The sequence below is a fragment of the Moschus berezovskii genome, chromosome 25 (assembly GCF_049115385.1).
Source record: "Moschus berezovskii isolate FMDL1 chromosome 25, NW_MosBer_1.0, whole genome shotgun sequence".
NCBI lineage: Eukaryota > Metazoa > Chordata > Mammalia > Artiodactyla > Moschidae > Moschus > Moschus berezovskii.
Window position 1 is genome coordinate 31,671,885 of NC_142484.1, and position 19,601 is coordinate 31,691,485.

The 19,601-nt window shown below is 47.4% G+C and overlaps 1 protein-coding gene across 1 annotated transcript in view; it reads right to left on the minus strand.

Moving 5' to 3' along the window:
* Positions 1–19,601, minus strand: part of TENM4 (teneurin transmembrane protein 4) — a 787,800-nt gene that overhangs the window by 103,681 nt on the left and 664,518 nt on the right. The window contains exon 17 of the mRNA XM_055416091.2: positions 11,854–12,000. Within this exon, the coding sequence (XP_055272066.2) occupies positions 11,854–12,000 (147 nt within the window). The remainder of the gene's footprint in view (positions 1–11,853; positions 12,001–19,601) is intronic.

A 19,601-nucleotide genomic window follows, 5' to 3' on the forward strand; every position in this document is an offset into this window, starting at 1 on the left:
GCACATCTCCTGTATCAAGGACAAAGGAGCTGTGGGAGCTGGGGGCTCCGTGCACCAGGAGTGATAACGGTTCCTGAGATAGAGGAGGAACAGTGGAGATGAGGGAAGATCGTGGTTTGGAGAGACAACGCAGAGGTAAAAATGCTAAGATCTGGTGACTGATGGGATTTGGGGGTGAGGAAGAGGCGGCCGAGTTCTAGCCTCTCTCCCAGCTGCGAGGCAAATGTGTGGAGAGCTGCCTCTGCCTTCTGTGAGAAGGGCTTTGTGAGTTTGCTGGATGGTTTCAGGTCACTGACCAAGCTGTCATTAGCAGAGAATTCTCTTTACCACATGGGTGGATTTCTTTAGGAGTGAAAATTATATTGCAGCTTCCAGCTTCTCAAAGTGCAAAGAAAGAAATTCCACCAGACCACATATTTTTGGTCTCATTATCCCAAAGTGCTTTTACAGGCACCCAACAGAATAGCTTAAAATAGAGAGAAGCCAATACTGCCCAGAGCAGTATTGTAGGCAGCCTGTGCGCTTTGTAGGCAGAGAACAGGCTGAGCACGTGTGTTCTTCTGTAGGCTGGAATTCTGCATCTCCTGCTTATCAGGAGATTTTGGGTAAACCTCCCCACCGCCTTGAGGGCATGGGTCCTGGTCTGGTTGTCTCTGATGTAGACCCAGCACTTAGCACAGGTGTCTAAGACCTGACTGTTAAATGAATGACAACAGAATAAGTTAAATGACATATGAATCAAGTCCATAAAAGGCAGAAAACCATTATCTTCATTCAATTCAGTGAAACAGTGTGGTATGGTGGGAGGATCCTGAGGCTCAGAGACTGAAGTGCAAGCCCCAGAACTGCCTGGAAGAGTGGCCTTGAATGAGTTCCCACGCGTAACCTCTCTGAGCTTCTGTCTCCTTAACACTGATATACTCCCTCACTCATCTCCGTGGGTCTACAATGTAGAGGCTGGCCACAGGGTTACTGCATATACAATAGGCACCCTTAAGCCTCTTTACTAGTGTCAGGGTGCTGTGGCCTCAGGCAAGCTCCATGACCTCCCTGAAACCCAGGTTTTTTCCTTAATAAGTTGGGACAAAAAAAATCCCTTTTCCTTCTCTCCCAACTTCTGCCTGGTGTCTAAGGTCTATCCGCTATGCCCTCCTTGAGAGCAGCACAAGGTACAGAGCATGGGCTCCAGAGGTCCAATCCTAGTTCTGAAACTTACTGCCGTGTGACCTTGGTCAGGTTACTTAAACTCTCTTGGCCTCAGTTTGTCACATCTCTTACTGTGACTTGTAAGAGTGTTACTCACGTAATTTTTATTTAAGTGAAAAACACAGTGTATGTCCTCAAATCTGGCAGAGTACCTGATACATCATAAGTGCTTAATAAGAGGTGGACTTTCCTGTTAGCTCAGATGGTAAAGAATCCGCCTGCCATGCGGGAGACGTGGGTTCAATCCCTGGGTTGGGAAGATCCCCTGGAGGAGGGAATGGCCCACTCCAGTATTCTTGCCTGGAGAGTCCCATGGACAGAGGAGCCTGGTGGACTATAGTCCACGGGGTCGCAAAGAGTTGGACTGAGCAACTAAGCACAGCACAAGAGGTAGTTTCTCTTCCTGACCCTAGAACATGGCTCCCCAAAGCGGGGGGCCAACTGTCCTGTGTGTGCTCCCAGCCAGACCCACCCAGAGATGTGGTGGAGAGGCCTCCCCTCACTTGGGCTGGGTCCCGGGTCCCACCATGTGCCTCCTGGCCCAGCTCCCATGTCCACCAGCTAACTGCTGAGCCAAGCACCTGTCTTCTCCTGCGGTCGACTGGCCCCATCGCACATTCTCGGGCTGCCCCTGTCAGACATTGCTTAAACACATAATTACAGCCCGAGCTGAGGGTTATTTGCATTCTGCTATTGATGTTCGCATGACAGATTCAGCTGCCGCATCCATAACTCTGCAGAAATGCTCCATTATTCAATCCCGGCGAGCAGGGATGCTGACCATTAAATCAGCCAGCACAATTGAAGGGCCATGAAAAGTCATGGCTAATTTGAAATTTTATTAGCTCCTGCCTGCTCTTGTTTACCACTGGAGCAGTCCCTGGAAACCAGCCTTTCACCTCTTTATAAACACTCTGCTTCGTGGCACCTTGGAAGAACGGTTTCCTGTTCTCTGGTCCTGGCTGGAAGGTTAGCCAGGAATGACTATTATTAATATTTGTATTAAATGACGATGATGATGATCACAGCTGTGCCCTACTGAGGGCCAGGCACTGTGCTAAATGCTTTATAAGGCATGTTTTCAAGAAAAATGTCAGTGAATCTTCCCAGTTCTGTGAAGTAGCCACTGTTGCCACCACTCCCCTCATTTTGGACGAGAAGGAACCAGAGGTTCCAAGGGGTAAGGTAACTTGGTCAAGATCACACAGTCGGTCAGAAACGAAGCTGACTCGGAATCTGAACTCAGTTCTTTGTGAAACAGAAAAAGTTCTCTGCTCCTGAAGGGATGTAGGAACTATTTAAGTGGAAAACCCGACTTTATGAGTCTTGCTGTGCTCTTCCAGTGCCCTGGTGACCTCCACTGCACTCATCTCCCTGTACTGTAATTCTCATGTTCTCTGTCTCCCTCCCCACACAGTGAGCTCTTAGAGACCAGGGCTGACTCATTTCAGGATCCCCACCCACTGCCTTAGCCTCCAGCTTCATCCATGCCTCTGGAATCTGGGGTTCTCCATACCCCTTACTTCTTTCCTTTAAAAAAACAAATTCAGCAATGAATCTTAAACAAAATTGCTGCTTCTTGTGGTGAGAGGGCCCTGGTGATGATCTAGTTGACTATTCCGGTAGAAATTTTAAAGTCTCCGTAAGGGCTCTGAGCTTTAGTTCACCTGTCTGTAACATGAACAGTCAGACCTAGCTCAGAGATGCTGGGAGGATTAGGTGAGATCATGGACATGGCACACTTAGCATGAAGACCAGCAGCTGAGCAAGGGCTGGACAGACAGGAGCTACTACTCGCCCCTGGCTGGAGGCTTCCCTTGAACAGGAATCCCAGTAACAGACCTGCCCTCCCTATGCCCATGTTTCAGGGTAGCTCTTTCTGCAGATAGTCTGTCTGGCCTTGGAGAACTGAATCAGAGAAACAGCCACAGCAACACACCTATGAGTTAGGGAAGCAGAGACCCCAGGGGACTTGAAGATTGGGGTTCTCCGGAATGGGGACATAGCATACACTGTGCTCTTATGAGAGACTCTGGGACTGTGGAGTTGTTTATTGTAGGCTTCATAGCACAGAGTGATTAATGTCCGGCCAAGAATGCTATCCACATACACCTCCCTATGTGGAAGCTCCCTCATCATTCAATCGGCAAATATTTCCTGAGTTGTAAATGTGGGCTAAACCCCATTAATAGAGACCATCACAGTTAAATGAGATACATAACAATAGTTTTAAAATGAGTAGGGCCCACAAGATTCTCATCAGAGCCATAGTATATGAGACCAGCTTCCAAGCAAACCCTTCTCTGTATTTTCAAATGCAGCATATGGCAGCCTGCAGCAGGGCGTGCAGCTGCTCACAGTAACTGAGACTCTTGCACGGTTTCAGCTTCTTCAGCATGGATGACAAATTTTAGAAAAGTCATAGTAAGAGGAAAAAGTATATTGTGGGGACAGAAAAGTAAATTTGGGGATAGGTTAGAAACACAGCAATATATGGTTTTCAAGATTCTCTGGTTTTGGCCAAAGATATTTAGATTTTCCATGCACTTCTCATCTCACTTAACTGTATGTTATACACACATTGGTTGACTTATGTCTATGTTTCCTGCATTGACTATTCTCCTTGAGAGACCCTTGTGATCATAGCAGCAGAAGCAAAACTCCCAAACTCATCAGGAAAATAGAGAAGATTTTCCTCTACTTCTTTCAAATTTTCAATAAAGCCCTCCTAAACCCTAAAACTCCAACTTGGGGGAAATTACACGTTTCCTCCAGAAATTCCCTTTACCCATATGGTTCTAAGGCCTCCTCTCTCTCCTTATATAGTGGAAGTGAAGAAGGGCAGAGGCAGGGTCAGAGGCCATTCAGGCTCCGGCCGTTCAGCAACGCCACACCCAGCCGTGGCCTCTGGTGGGAGAGAGGGGTACAGGGAAGGGAGAAGGAAACAGCTAGAAAAAAAGGCAGAATGGAGATTAAAAAGACAGGCAAGAAGAAGAGGAAGGAAGGGTAGGTTGGGAAAAAAAGAAAAAGGCAGCCACGTCTCTGGGGCACTAAATGACCATTCCAGAGTAGTTCTTGCTCTCCTGACCCTCGGACATGAAGTTCCGCGGTGACGAGACGCCACGTGGTGTGTGCAGCGAGGCTCTGCTCACACTTCAGTGTCCGTCCCGTGCTACCCCCTGGAGGAAGAGGGCCGTGCCATCTCCTCTTGCACTCCTCCTCAGTGCCCAGCCTGCCCATGCGTGTCCCTGACCTTGGAGAGGGGCAAGCGGAGAGAAAGAATCCAGGCTAGAAGCCTGAAGACAGGGTTCCTTCCCTGAGCCTGTCACCTTCCAGCCGTGAGAACTTCAATGAAAAAAGCCTTGGTGTCCATCACCCTCTGCAGAGAGGGGTGCCGCCCACAGGAATGAGTGAAGAGTTGTGCCATCCGTCGGAGTCCTGACCAGCAACGGCTCCCTGTTTGTGTTGTGATCTTCACAGCTGCCAGGGCATGCTGCGACCTCACGTGACCAAGTCTCTCTCTGCTATCAAGTGTCCCCATCAGTCAGGAGGGCGGAGGGCAGACCCTGGGGCTAACCTTCCTGACAGTCACTTTGTGGCCTTTCTACACCACAGGCCCATCTCCCCTGGTGGCTGCCTGCTGGAATGTTCACAGAAAGTGACATTCTGAGGGTTCTGTAGAAGGTGGTGACTGAGCTGGCCTTCTCATCTTTACAAAGAGGACACTGGGGTCAGGTTAGTTGATTAACCCAAATATCATACCGCTAGTGCAGTGGCAGAGCTGGGGCCCTGGTCTCTCCTCTGTCTCCAAATTCAGGCCCTACTCCACGGTCTGCATCTCTGTCTCCATCGTTTCTTGGACATCCTGGTTCCCCCGGCTCTGTTCCCCCACCCACAGAGGGCAGACGTGACTTGGTGCTTATCCCAGATGGATATAGCACAGTGCCCTGTGCACCATGAGCATATTTGTTGAATGAATGAAGAAATGAATAATGAGTGCATGAGGATCCCAAGTCAAACAGCTCTATCAGTTCAACTGGGCCCATTGAGGGCTTCAGGGTGTGATGGAAGTCATCCCTCCTCCCCCTCACCACCCACCCCAGGAAGAGCTTGTTCCTCTCCTTAGAAAGGAGGCACACAGGTGAGGTCTGCTCTGTTCCTTCAGCGTCTGTCACATGGCTGGCAGGCCCTGCACTAGGCCCTGTACAGACAGGAAGAAAATTGTCATGCCTCCAAAGGACTCCCAAGTGTGGCGAGTCAGAGTGAGATAACTGTGTGCAGGGGAAGAAGGAAGCCGGGGTGGGGGGGCTGTGGAAGCCCAAAGCGGAGACCCCAACATGGGCTGAGGGCTGGAATATTTCCTGGAAGACGGAATGCTCAAGCTGAAACTAGAAGGATGGGCAAGAAGAAGCCGAAAGGAGAGCAGAGCTGGGGCAGGTGTGGGCAATTCATGGCCTAGCAAACTCTTTTCATCAGAGTTGGTGCATGGTCCCTTAGTCCGATGGGCCAGTGGACAGTATCTAACCAGTCCAGCCGGCTCTCTCTGCAGGCTTAACTCCTCCCCGGGCTCGGCAGCCCACCTGCCGATCTCATCTCGTGGTTGCCTGCAGTCTGGCCCCAGACGTGTTTTATAGCAGGCTGTGAGCAGCATCTGGGGAGGCCCTGGGGGGTGGAGGGTGGAATGTGCCTCCCCGTCTGTACACAGCTGGGAGAAGCTTTTGTCATCTGCTGTAATAAATTCTGTGCCTTCGGTGAAAAGACTTGCAAAATCTTTATCTACTCCTCAGAATGCAGGATTTTTAAAGGTCAATTTCTCTCTTGTCTCTTATCACAAGAAACGTGGTTTAGAGATAGTCTGAAGTGTGGCCAAACTCTATGGCTTTATGTGCCAACGACGGGAGATGAGGAGGAGAAGGGAGGACAGGGAGCTTTGTTCTCAGTTTTCCTGAAATTTCTCCTTCCAGGTTGCTTCTATCAATGATCTGAATTGCAACCCATGATTGTTTTACGGGGCCAACAAAGTCTAAGGAGATGAACACACTTTGAAGCTGCTTAAAGATCTTTATCACAAGGGGTATGGGTGCTTAAATTCCAGTGGATGTTTCCTTTCTTTGGCTTCTTTTTAAGCACAGCTTCCATTCGCACCCTAGCTTTCCCACTGATTCACGGTGTGGCTTTGGCAAAGCCTCATCAGCTCCGCGAGCCTCAGCTTCCCAGCCTGTAAGCGTCTGCTCTTCAAGTGCATCGTGAGGGGCTGGAGTCTATGGACAGAGTGTCCAGCCCAGCCCCTGGCCCTTAGAGATGCTCTCTAAATGATGGCTACTGTATTCCTTTATGTATATCTGAATTTTTTTTTCCTTCTAGCAGTAAGCATGTAACAGTTTGGAATACAAATTTTAACTAAAAAGATGAAAAAGGTCAAGATATATTATGATATGGCAAAATACAGTCTAATAATAAGTCCAAACAGTAGACTGTAAAATTTTATAGAGAATATAATTCTAGTTTTTAAAAGTTATTAATATATGAATATGTATTTATTTTATAATAATCATCACACTTCTGTGATTACAGGTGGAAAGGAGCAAGACAGAGAGATGACATTTGCAGGTGACGAACTGAGGCTCAGAGAAGTTGAATAACTCACTCAAGGTCAAATAGCCAGCAAATGGGGGAGCCAGGATTTGAATCCAGACAGTCTGGGTACAGATCCTGCTTCTAATCACTGTGGTACGTTGCTTCTCAGGCACTTTAAATACACCCTCTGTAATCCTCACAGTAACCCTGCAAGGTAGGCCTTATTATTCTTATTTTATAGTCACTTAGCATCTTTGGTAAACTCCAGGAGGTAGTGGAGGACAGAGGAGCGTGGCCTGCTACAGTCTGTGGGGTTGAAAAGAGTCGGACACAACTTAGTGACTGAACAACAACGCCAAGCATTTTTGGGCCACAGTTTTTCCATCTCTGAAATGGGCACACATGCCCCCTCAGACGGTCAGTGAGAACATGTGAGAAGGTACACGCGACAGCACTCACAGGGGGCTTTCTGAAGGGCACAGAAGCATAGGGCATGTCTTCTTTGTCAAAGGTACCACATGGAGGAACTGGCTTTCATGGTGAGTCAGGGTCTCTGCTTGCCAGCCTGCCCTGCTGTTGCCCCTCACCAACCAGGGCTTGGAGTGAACTGGAGGCAGGTTAGATTGACTGGCAGCCCTGACAGCGGATTAAGAGATTGGGAGTCACTAATTCACATTCAGGATCTATTCTCTGCTTTAAAATCTAGACAACAACCGTAAGTGAAAACAGAAACAAACCAACAAAGATAAACCCGACTCAGCCATACTGTGAAACACGTTTTTGGGGGTCTCAGTTAAAAACCACTGCAACAGCTTTCTTAATGAAGCTTGAAGTTCAAGTTTCATTTGTAAAGAATTGCGTTAAGCCTAGCAAATTGGGAAAGAAGAGAAGCCAGGAGTTTTCAGATAACTTGCAGGGCCGTGGTTAGGTTTATGATGGAATTGTGAGTCTGAGGTCCAGGCATGCTGAAAAGCTCTTGTGTGGCCAGACCCCAGGGACTATACAGTTTCTGCTCCCTGATAGCTGTATGACCTGAGCCAAATGCTTCCCTTTGCTAAGCCCTAGCTTCCTCATCATAAGGACACAGTGAAGGTTTCAGAATACCAGACGCCTCCCAGTGTCGTTGGGTGGGTGCACAATTGCTTCTATGAGCTATCAGTCATCCTCTGGTCCTCTCTGCGGTACTACTGCAGCCTACTTAGACTGGACTAAGTACACTACACGTCTGGGAGGAAGATGAAACACCACGGGGCGGCGGCCCACGAGATCACACAGAATGGCTCAAGGGTCTCGGGTGCGAGTCCAGCCGTGTTAATGACTTTCTGTGCGACTCTGATGTGTACGACATCACATCCCCTCTCCGGGCCCCAGCTTCCCTGTCTGTAACGGCCGGGGCAGTAGGAGGGAGCTCAAGTCTGTGTTCTCTGTCTCCTCTAGTCCTGTTACGTTAACTGCTGCGAATTCCTTCTCCAAGCCCCTGAGTCACATCAGCCCAAAGCACTCTCTCAGCGAGACTCTAACATTTTTTTTTTTCCCCTCCACCCTGGCTTATTTAGGGATTCCTGATGGCTCAGATGGTAAAGAGTCTGCCCGCTATGTGGGAGACCCGAGTTTGATCCCTGGGTTGGGAAGATTCCCTTGGAGAAGGAAATGGCAGTCCACTCCAGTATTCTTGCCTGGAAAATCCTAGGGACAGAGGAGCCTGGCAGAATACAGTCCATAGGGTCGCAAAGAGTCGGGGACATGACTGAGCAAATTCACTTTCACTTTATGGCTTATTTATCTGGGATCCTGCTGTGTCCCACATCATGACTGAAATAAAGGTGCTCATTTCATTCTGCCTCCATTAGATCTGGTTTGTGTGGATAACAATTTCTTACAAATGACTGTGAGCTTCCCTGAGGGAGAAGAGGCTGGGCCATGTTCACTGGTCTTTATATCCTCTGAGAAAGGAGCGTGCGACCTGGGAGATAGCAGGAGCCCAGCGAACGTGTGCCTGACCGAACCTGACAGCCAAGTGCTTACTCTGGCTCACCCCATGTTGCCGGGTAAAGCCTGCCGTGTTTCTCCCTCCACTAAAACTGCCCGTGTTTGGCCAAGACCCAGAGGGGCCAGGGAGGACAGTCTTGCCTCCTTCAACACTTGGGGACAGCCTAACTCCTGTAGTTGCTTCATCTGTGCCATCCTTCAACACGGAGAGACCCCCCCTTCCCCTCTGTCTTGGCTCCTCCAATGGGTAGGGAGCCCACCAAACTGAGAGGGTCCTGAGGGGGGCTGTTGCCTCATTTTGCAGTTCAGAACCCAAGGCCAAGCTCCCTCAACAGTGTGGTCCCCCCAGCCAGTTGTCTTCCCAACCAGGATGATCCATGGATGTCTTCCTGGCTGGGCTGGAAGCCCCATGGGACATCACAGTTCCCAGGAGGGTACCAGGCATTTGATAATATCAGCTGCCTGAGGGATGCTCCTTTATCACTGCCATGATTCTACTGCACCTGCGACGGGTGCTGTTTCTCTCTCTCTCTCCAGACTGTGAACGCCACAAGGGTAGGGACTGCGTCTTACTTGTCTCTGAAGTCTCAGAACCCAGGAGAGGGCCCGATGCAGAGGAGACATTCAGTTAATGTTTGCTGAGTGAGTGACCTCAGGTTACAGTACTCAGTACAGTACAGTGTGGCTTCGCTAGAAAGTATGTAAAAGCTCACTCCAGTCCAAACATGTTCCGCAGATGGAAGAGGTATATTCTCCTGCACTTGGCGATTTGTTGACTGTTCTTTTCCACTTCCTGCTGTTTCGCCTCCGCGACAGCTGGAGAAGGCTCTGTTCCCCTGGGGTCTGGCTCAGCCAGATGAGATACTCTCTTTCCAATGATGAGATGCTCTTCCAGGGCTGTGGGGCTCTGGGCTCCTGTGTACCCACCCACCTTGTCAACCCTGGGGAGTCCGGGCCCTGGGAGGCTAGCTCTGTAGGACGGTGAACAGAGGGTACATGGGCACTGTGCTTCATGTGAGGGAGTAAACGGACCTTGTTTTATGATCTATTCTGGGATGTACATTTTGGGGAGGTATACCTTCTTCAGGCATTTCTCAAGGACACCAAGTGCTTTTGCTGCCCGGATATTCAACAGCCTTCTGAAGGCTTTGGCCAACACCCTGGATTTCTGAAAAGAGAATGACTTCATGGTACGGCTCCTCTCCTTTTCTTTCCTAACTACATGAATGTCATTGCTAGTCATGGAATTGTGTCTATACAGGCAAAGTGAAGGGGGCAGTTAGGGAGATAATCAGGTTGACATCTCCTTCCTATGAAGAGAAAAGATGACTGTCCTTTATCTTCCCGGAAGGCAGGGCTACATGGTGCCCTTGGTCTGCCTGTGATGTTTTCTCCAAATGGAAAGCCCTCTCCTTTCCAATAAAGTCTGCCTACTCAAGCATGGCCTTCTTGAGGAATGTTTTCTTACCCCTACGACAGTCAATATGGAACTCTGCACCAGCATGTCTCACCGTCCATTAGTACTTCACTTTGGTCTCCCTCCCTCATTTGAGTTCCTGGGGTGTGAGGACAGGACTTATTCATCCCTGTGCTTGGCTTAGGACCCGGCCCCCTAACAGGGTACTCTGGGTATTTATGCAGCAGAAGAATTAATGAGCTTTGCAAGTTTCATGTTAAGGGACATTTCAGTCCTGTAAGGTCTCAGGAGGAGAGCATGGACCTGCTGTCTCTGCCTGCCTACCGTGGCCCAAGCCCACGTGCTCCTTGTGGAAAATTACTCCACGGGGCTGAGGACTGGGTGCATTAGGCTTGGCCTCCTCCTGGATTCAGGCAGCAGATATAAGGTCTGAAAGCTGGGGGCTCGGACAAAGACCAGTGGTCTGAAACAGCCCAGAGCTGCTGGAGCCAACTTAAGGCAAATGAACCAGAATAATCATGACGGCACACACTGGCCTTTCAGACCTCATGCTGCTCTGAGATTGTTGAATTGCACTAAGTAGAAGGTTCCCAAAGCTTGGGATTCTGAGTCTCTGGCCCTGGATTTTCTACTCTGTGCAGTTTTAGACCAGAAAGTCCCTTGGCATAAACATGGAAGCTGCATAAACACATCTTTTTGATGAGGTCAACGGTTAGGCCATCATTTGAACGGAAGGGCTAAATGTTCCGATATGTTTTTGGTATATCTTTTTATTCTCCTAATAACTCCCTGAGATTGGTAGAGGCATGAAGAATCATCCCATTTTCCAAGTAGGAAACTAAAGCACATTGTGGTTGTATTTATCCAAGTTTCACATAACAGATAGACAAAGGCTAATGCTAGGACTAAGATAAAGGCTGGAAGGGCTCTTATGATCCGAGGGCCTCATTTTATAAGTAGGGAGTGTGAGGCCCACTGACTCGAGTGGCTTGCTTAGCGACACACAGAGGGCCAAAGACAGAATTGGGATTAGAATCTTGGCCTATTCGTTCTCAGCTAATACATGTTCCACAAGAATAGGCCTCTCTTCCTCAGGGCTCTGACTGCCCAGCACTTGGGGAAAAAAAAACCCAACAGCAAAGATGAATTCTACTACAAACCCACAGGGACAGAAGGTGTGGGAGTAAAGGTGGCCCCCAGGACCCTTGGTGAGGGTTTCCACCAGAATCAGAGAAGAAGGGACCTCGACCAAAGGTAACTCAACCACCCTCCCCCTGGAGAAGCATCCTTTCTGGCACTTTCTGTGATACAGAATTGGGGTGGCTTCTTCTTTTCCACTTCCAGTGGGGGAATCTCATAACTTTGCTAGGGAACTCACTCCATTAATGCATTATGAGAAAATGCCTTCATTCATATGCCTTCTCCTCAGCACTTGCTGTCAGATGGCAACGGATTTTGTTTGCATCAGTTCAGTTTAATTAATTCCAATGGAACAACGAGTCAAACGTGCTCATTCCTTAGATGACAGGTCCTACCCTGAGGACCCCCTAGACTGGACAGCTGGTGGGTTGGTGGCCTATTCGTTCGGGGTAATGCCCACCCTCCACTCTCTGTCTCCCACTGCCCTGGAGACGCACGGGGCCCATGGGGTGCCAGAGCCCTACCTCCATCGTTGTCTTTGCTGTCGCCACAGGCGGTTTCCATGGACGTGTCACAGCCAGCTCCTCTCCAGCCCAGCTGGCAGACGCAATGCCACCCGTTCAGGTCCAAGGTACATCTGCCGTTGCCATTGCACAGGCCAGGGCAACCCTCTGCAAGGCAAAGCAGCCAGAATCAGGGTCTGATCAGCCACAGGCGCGGACTGTGCTCACACACACACACACTCGACCTGTCGGCTCACAAAAGGCCTTCACATTCATCAGCTCACTGATGCCCTCGGTACCTGGGGGTGTCTATCATTAGAACTGCCCCTCACTTCTAAGGCTACTGAGACTCAGAGGTGGAAGGCCTGCTAAGACCACATGGTCAGCATGTGGCTCTGTCAGGAGGTGGCTCGGCTAGGTCTGAAGCCCACACCTTCTGTACCCAAAACCCCTCTTTCCAAAGCGATCAGGAGTCTAGAGCCAGAGTCAATGGATGTGGGCATATCCAAATCTGGCCAGGGGAGCTCTGAGGATGATTCTTCACTCCTTGCTCACTCTTCCCAGCTGCTCCTGCCTCTGTTTTGCTTAAAACAAAGGAATGATCATCTTCTTTGCTTACTCCTCTTGTCCCCTCAGCACATCCGGGTCTCATTCTAAAGGGCTGTACTTTTCTCAGGCCTTGGGACTAGGTCCATCATGTGGGACCTTCGGCGGCTTCGCATTTGTTTTGTCTGATTTCCTCCTGAACAACTGTCTTTGCTTTGAGGAAAAGTCCTGGGGTCTTTTTCTTCCCATTTGATCCTCAGCCACTTGGAGCAGCCTGGATGACTGCCACGAGCACGCCTAACGAGGGCTGTCTGGGAATGCCAGTGCAGGTTCAGGCAGGCTGCTCGCCCCTAATTGTGTTCATCTGTACATCTGTCTGCCTGCCTGTCATTTATTAGGCACCTTCTCTGGGCTAGCACTGGAGGTAGAGACATGAATAAGACCTAGTTCTTACTCTTGAGGAGCATGCAGCCTATCAAAGGAGACAGATTTGTATGAGCAAAATATTTCACTGCTAAGTGCCCTGAGGGAGATGTACAAAATATGGTGGGAACCAAACACAGGAGTGGCCATCTGTCTGCGAGGGCTGGGATGATTTAATCAGGGAGGGTCAGGCAATATTTAGACTCTGCCCGAGTTCTGCTTTGACTAGATCATAAGGTGGGAGTTATTATTATTCCAGTAAGCTTGCAGGTTTTTGCTTACCAGCTTTTCGAGAATCTGTTAAGTTACATGCTTCATTCCAGCTTCTATTTTGCTGCTTGGTTTTCATCAAGTCCTCATTTTAACAAATCTGCCAACTCCTTTCTTAGAGGGGCCATCAAAAAACGCCTCACCAGGTGTTTCCATAGAGTCTTTCTGGCCCTGCTCAGTCTCAGGGGAAGGTATGGATGTGAAAGCACTCTGCCATCTATAAAATTTGTTTTATTATTAAGAGCAGCAAACTGCTACAAATACAGCTATAAACTGAATTTTCTATCATGAAATAACTGAAAACTGACCCATTACTCTTAAACGAAACAAGTATGGATACGGCTGTCTGGTACAAGGCCTAGGCCAAGGTAGGCACTCACTAAATGGCAGATCAATTAGAATCTAAAACCGTAGTGTTTCAAGGCCTTTTTATCCTTGACTGGTATTACAAAGTAGAAGAAAAGAACATGTTCATTTATACTTGAGATGGTCAACATAGCCACCAGTCAATCTGGCCACTGTGTTTTCCATTCAAAGGACGAAACATTTATTGAGTGTGTACGCCCAGCCCAGGAGGGATTCCTGCAGAAGCTTTGAAGCGAATGTATACTATGGGGTCTCTGCCTGGCAGAAGCCTGTTGGGAGAAGCGGGATGACACCAGGTTGGTCACCCAAGAAGAAATCGAGACAGCAGCTGAGAAGCACAGGAGCAGTGCTGCGACGTGCAGGCATTCTGTCTCAGGAGCTGACCTCAGCCACTCCTGATCTAAGCATCTACAGGCTCCCTCTTTCTCCATTAGTCCCATTAAACTTTGTCCATCCAGCCGAGACTTCCTTTAAATGAAGCCTCATAGGCTGAAAAGGAACAAGGGTCCAATTGTTAAGGATAGTAGTAGATACTTTCTCTTGTTCCAAGGTGGAGCCTCGTGTAAGACACAAAGAATCTCTCTTGAATAAGAACACAAGCTTGGGAGTCACATCAAAGGCTAGTTCTGCCACTCAGTGACCGGAACACCCAAGCACCTTATTTAATTCCTTTGATCCTCAGTCTACTTATAAAATGGGGCTGCTGGGAGGATTACATAAGATAACGTATGCATGATGCACAAAGCCTGACATACAGCTTGAACACAATATCTGAGTCTTCTACATGTCATGGCTTTCTCTCTAGTTTGAGTAGAGGGACTATCATACCATAAGTTGTATCCATAACCCCAGACAGGGGCCATAGAAAGGCAAAAAGAAAACTGAGGCAATTACCTAGATCAAAGTCAGTAAAGAATTTTGTAAAGGTCCAGCTACTGACTATTTTGCCTGGTGAGTCATATGGTCTTTTTGGCTCTGTCATTACCAAATTCTGCCATTATAGCTTGAAAGGAGCCACATACAATTTGTAAATCAATGAGCATGGTTGGGTTCCAACAAAACGTTTATTTATAAAGACGGGATAAGCCAGATTTGGTCTGTGTTCTGTAGTCTGCCCAGCCCTGATTTAGATGCTTCGGGACAGTGATGACACAGACAGTTGCCACATACTGAGGGTCTACTATGGCTTACCACTGTGTTAGACATTCTACATATATTATTTCCAGAACTAAGTAACTTTTGGTTACATTTTTCAGACGCTGATTGTCTAAAGCAGTGTCAATTTCACACCATTTAATCCTACATTTTTAATAAGAACCAAATCTTATAACAGAATGTGGACCTTGGAACGGGACAGAACAGTTCAAATCCCAGTGCCACCATCTGACTTCGTCGTTGCTCAGTCATGTCTGACTCTGCGACCCCCTGGACTGCAGCCCGCCAGGCTCCTCTGTTCATGGGATTTCCCAGCAAGGATACTGGAGTGGGTTGCCATTTCCTTCTCTAGGGGATCATCTTTATCCAGGGTTTACACCTGTGTTTCCTGCACTGGCAGGCAGAGTCTTGGGGAATCCCATGTAATGTTTGGCAAATCATTTAACTCTCCAAGTTCAGTTGTGCTATCTGTAAAATGGAGCTAATACACAATCAAAAGAGTTGTTAAGAAGGTTAATGGGATAATGTATACCAATTATTTAGCACAGTGGATAACACAGGTAGGCATTTAACAAATGATAGCTGCTATTATTATTATTGGACTTATTTGTTTTAACATTGTATCAGTTCAACTTCACTACAAAACTCATGAATCAGAAAATAACACTTTGTCAGTCCAAACTGTTCAACATTTGGGTCCAAAGCTATGGTCCTCATAAATACAAATCTTGCCAGAGAGAGCTGAGACAAACCCAATGCTGTGGTCATGGGGCCAACATTCAGCTCAGCAGGAAGCAGTCAGATAGATGGGTTCAGGGCCCCCGAGTCCCAGGCCAGGCCCACCAGACTTTCCTAGTGCTCTGTCCTCAAGAGCAACTGTCCCAAGCATACTTAAATAATTCACTTTGCAATAGTTTAAGGTCTACTTCCTCCATTAGAATGTAACCTCCACAAAGGTAATTTTGGACCTAAACTAGTATCTTGCACAAAGCCAGTATTCCATATATTTGAGCTGAAATGGATCAATGGATGAGGCAGGAGACCTAGGTTCTGCCTGCCTAACTTGTGGGATCTTGGCAAAGTAATTTGTCCTTTCTTGACCTCAATTTCCTCATCTATTGGGGTGGCCACAAAATTTACTTGGGTTTTTCCATAACATCTTACGGAAAAACCCAAATGAACTTTTTGGCTAACGCAATATGAAATGAAGGTTTGGATGAGATGTTCTGTTAGGCCCTTCCAGTACCATCACCCAATAGAGAAGGTCAAAACAACCTCAAATTGGATAATTCTGTTCTTAATTTCGACAAACTTTATTTAACACCTACTGGATGCCAGGCACGTGTTCATTCTGGGGTATACACAGATGAGATATAGTCTCTGCCCTCAATATTTTTATATTCTTATTTATCTATACCTTCTGTTCCAAGACAATTTAAGACAGGATGGGGCTTCCCTGGTGGCTCAGATGGTAAAGAATCTGCCTGTAATACAGGAGACCCAGGTTCGATCCCTATCCCTGAGTTGGCAAGATCCCCTGGAGGAGGACACGGTAACCCATTCCAGTATTCTTGCTTGGAGAATCCCCATGGACAGACAAGCCTGGCGGGCTACAGTCCATGGGGTTGCAAAGAGTCAGACACAACTTAGCGACTAACACTTTCACTTTTGTTCCAGGACAATTTAAAATGGGTCTTATAATAGCAAACAATGCTTCTCAAGGTGAATTCTTTGAATTACCAGTTCTATGAGTTACTCAAAAACAAACCTCTATAGTTAAATAAGTTTAGGAAACAATATATCCTATATTCTCATCCTAGAAAGTCACACTAAACACATTAAAGTCTCTGGGGAGTCTTACAACAAAGAAACCTGTGTATTTGATTATTGGAACATTTTCCAATTTGACCTCAGAACTCCTCGCTGCCACCCCAACCATTTACAATCATGTGGAAAATTTGATTCCACAAAACCCTCTTTGGGAAGCCCGGTTCTAGTGAGCTCTGCTTAGCACACAGGGCCTGGTGCACACATTCTGTGCAGCTCTGAAACTGCCAGGAGGAGTGCGTGTCCTCAGGGAGGGTCCACTCTACATGTAAAATCACAGGGACACTCTTTCCACGGTCAGTCTCTTTAAATGGACCAGACTGTATCCCGAGGATCTGCACTGACAGCCAGTTTCAGAGACACTGGGGGAGTACCTGTGGCTTGAGTGAGGTTTGCTCTCATGCAACAATTTGCTTCTGAGATCATCACGCCCCCCATTAGCCAGTATGAAGAGGCCTCCTCTGGGGGTGAACCTGTTGACTTTCTTAAAGCAATATGCCCTTCCTTACCCATTGCTAAAACTCATTAATTCCACAACCCTGAAACACATCAACAATTCAGAGAGCCCAGTGGCGTTAACAATCTCCTCTGGAAGGATTCATAATGGGCATTTCCCAGAGCCCAAGATAATATAATTTTAAGGTTTCGGGAAGGGCTCAGGTCAGTTCAGTTCAGTCGCTCAGTCGTGTCCGACTCTTTGTGACCCCATGAATCACAGCACACCAGGCCTCCCTGTCCATCACCAACTCCCGGAGTTCACTCAAACTCACGTCCACCGAGTCGGTGATGCCATCCAGCCATCTCATTCTCTGTCGTCCCCTTCTCCTCCTGTCCCCAATCCCTCCCAGCATCAGGGTCTTTTCCAATAAGTCAACTCTTCGCATGAGGTGGCCACAGTATTGGAGTTTCAGCTTTAGCATCAGTCCTTCCAATGAACATCCAGGACTGATCTCCTTTAGAATGGACTGGTTGGATTAGAGAAGGGCTAGGCTTTTCAAATGGAGAAGGCAATGGCAAGCCACTCCAGGACTCTTGCCTAGAAAATCCCATGGATGGAGGAGCCTAGTAGGCTGCAGTCTGTGGGGTCGCTAATGGTTGGACACGACTGAGCGACTTCACTTTCACTTTTCACTTTCACACATTGGAGAAGGAAATGGCAACCCACTCCAGTGTTCTTGCCTGGAGAATCCCAGGGACGGGGGAGCCTGGTGGGCTTCTGTCTATGGGGTCACACAGAGTCGGACACGACTGAAGTGACTTAGCAGCAGCAGCAGCAGGCTTTTCAAAAGAAATAATGCCCTTTAAATGACAAGGGACTGCTTTATTTCCAACCTTCTGTTTAAGGCTACGATGAAGACTCCTTTGAAGATAGAAGGCTTTCAGAATCCTTGACAGCATTTAGCTTTTATTTACGTGGTAGAGGAGGTATACAACATACCTATCCCGTTTATGTTTCTCTTTCTGGTCTTCCTGTACGTTTTCATCCCTACATGCATTTCTCCAGACAAGGGCACCATCATCTCCTACCTGGATGACAGCAACAGCCTCCTAATTGGTCTCTGTGCCCTGAAATGTTCCTTCTCAACTTTTCCCACAACATGGCCATATCGATCCTTCCAAATCATAAATGTCATCAAGTCATTTGCGTGCTGTTCAGTCGCTCAGTCATGTCCGACTCTTTTGCGACCCCCATGGACTGCAGCCCACCAGGTTCCTCTGTCCATGGAATTTTCCCAGCAATAACACTGGAGTGGGTTGCCATTTCCTTTTCCAGGGGATCTTCCCAACCCAGGGGTAGAACCTGCATCTCCTGCATTGGTAGGCAGATTCTGTGCCGCCCAGGAAGCCCCATCAAGTCAGTATCCTGCTTTTAAAAAGCCTTCAGTGGCCTCTCATATGTTATGTTATGGCCTACAATTTTGGTCTATGAGGCCCTGCCTAGGCTGGGGAGGGCTCTCATTGTTAAGTGGCCGTGGGATGTCCTCTGTCGCAATTCTCATCATGTTTTGTTGGAACTATTTTTAGTGTTTTAGTGACAATATGGAGGCTGGGGCCTCTTCTGCTGTGTGGCTCCACATCTCCTCACTCTCAGGAGGAGGTCAGTATACTTGGTGAGTGGCTGCTGTTTCTTCAGTGTCTACCAAGGCAAGTGGACAGAAAGAACAAAAGCTGGCTTGTCTTTGAACTGCAAAATACTCCACTCTGAAAAGTCCCAGGCTTACATATATCAGCCTCTGAATTCTCTTTTGGGAATTACTAGCACCCATTATACTAGAGAGCCAGTATGATGGGGGCTTGGTGGAGAACTAGATTTTTGGAAAGAAACATTTGTCTTTTAAAATGATTTATGATTCATTGACCTAATCGAGCTCAAGGTTTGGTGAATATTTTCTGAACTACAGATCAGAACAGGTGGCTTGAGAGAGAATGTGGGTTACTTCCTGGTGAAGGTGTCAGCTTGGAAGATGTGGTTTGGAGGAAGAATGCTGGGAATTAATGGGACATTCTTCATGACTGACTATGACAGAAGAAAGAATATTGGAAATATGGATTAGGCCAGGAAATACAAACTCCTGGTTCTGCCACTTACTACAAGTGTGATCCAGGCTTGGCCACTCAACTTCTTCAACTTTAATTTCCTTTTCCAATCAAATGAGTATAATTCTATCTGTTCCCTTAAAAAAAAATTCACAGGACTCACTTAAGACTCATGGATGTGGAAAAACTTCACATAGTAGGAAAAACATTCACCAAACAGATGGTGACATTATTAAACTTAATCCACCTTGAGGATTCCCCTGATGATGATCATGTGTGAAATGCCTATTTTAAAGAGGCTCAGAGGTGTGACTCTTTCTTGCTGCAATAATTTTATTCTTGGTTGAAGGCTAGTATGTAAAATTCAAGGAACCTTGCTTCTCAACACCGGGCATCCATTGGATGGGCCCCACAATCACCTTTGATGTATTTGGCAGAGATATCCCAGTTGAAAAGCATTCAGTCATTTAGGCTGCCCTAAAATCCTTTCCATGAATTTTTAAACAGCAGTTGTTATCTCTTATTAAAAGCCAATTTAGTCTTTCCTTTACAGTTTCAAAAATTAGCCTGGCTAATAAGTCCTTCTCCAAATTAAGGGCGAGGCTAAGAGTATGATGATAAAACAGCACAGCTAATATTTACTG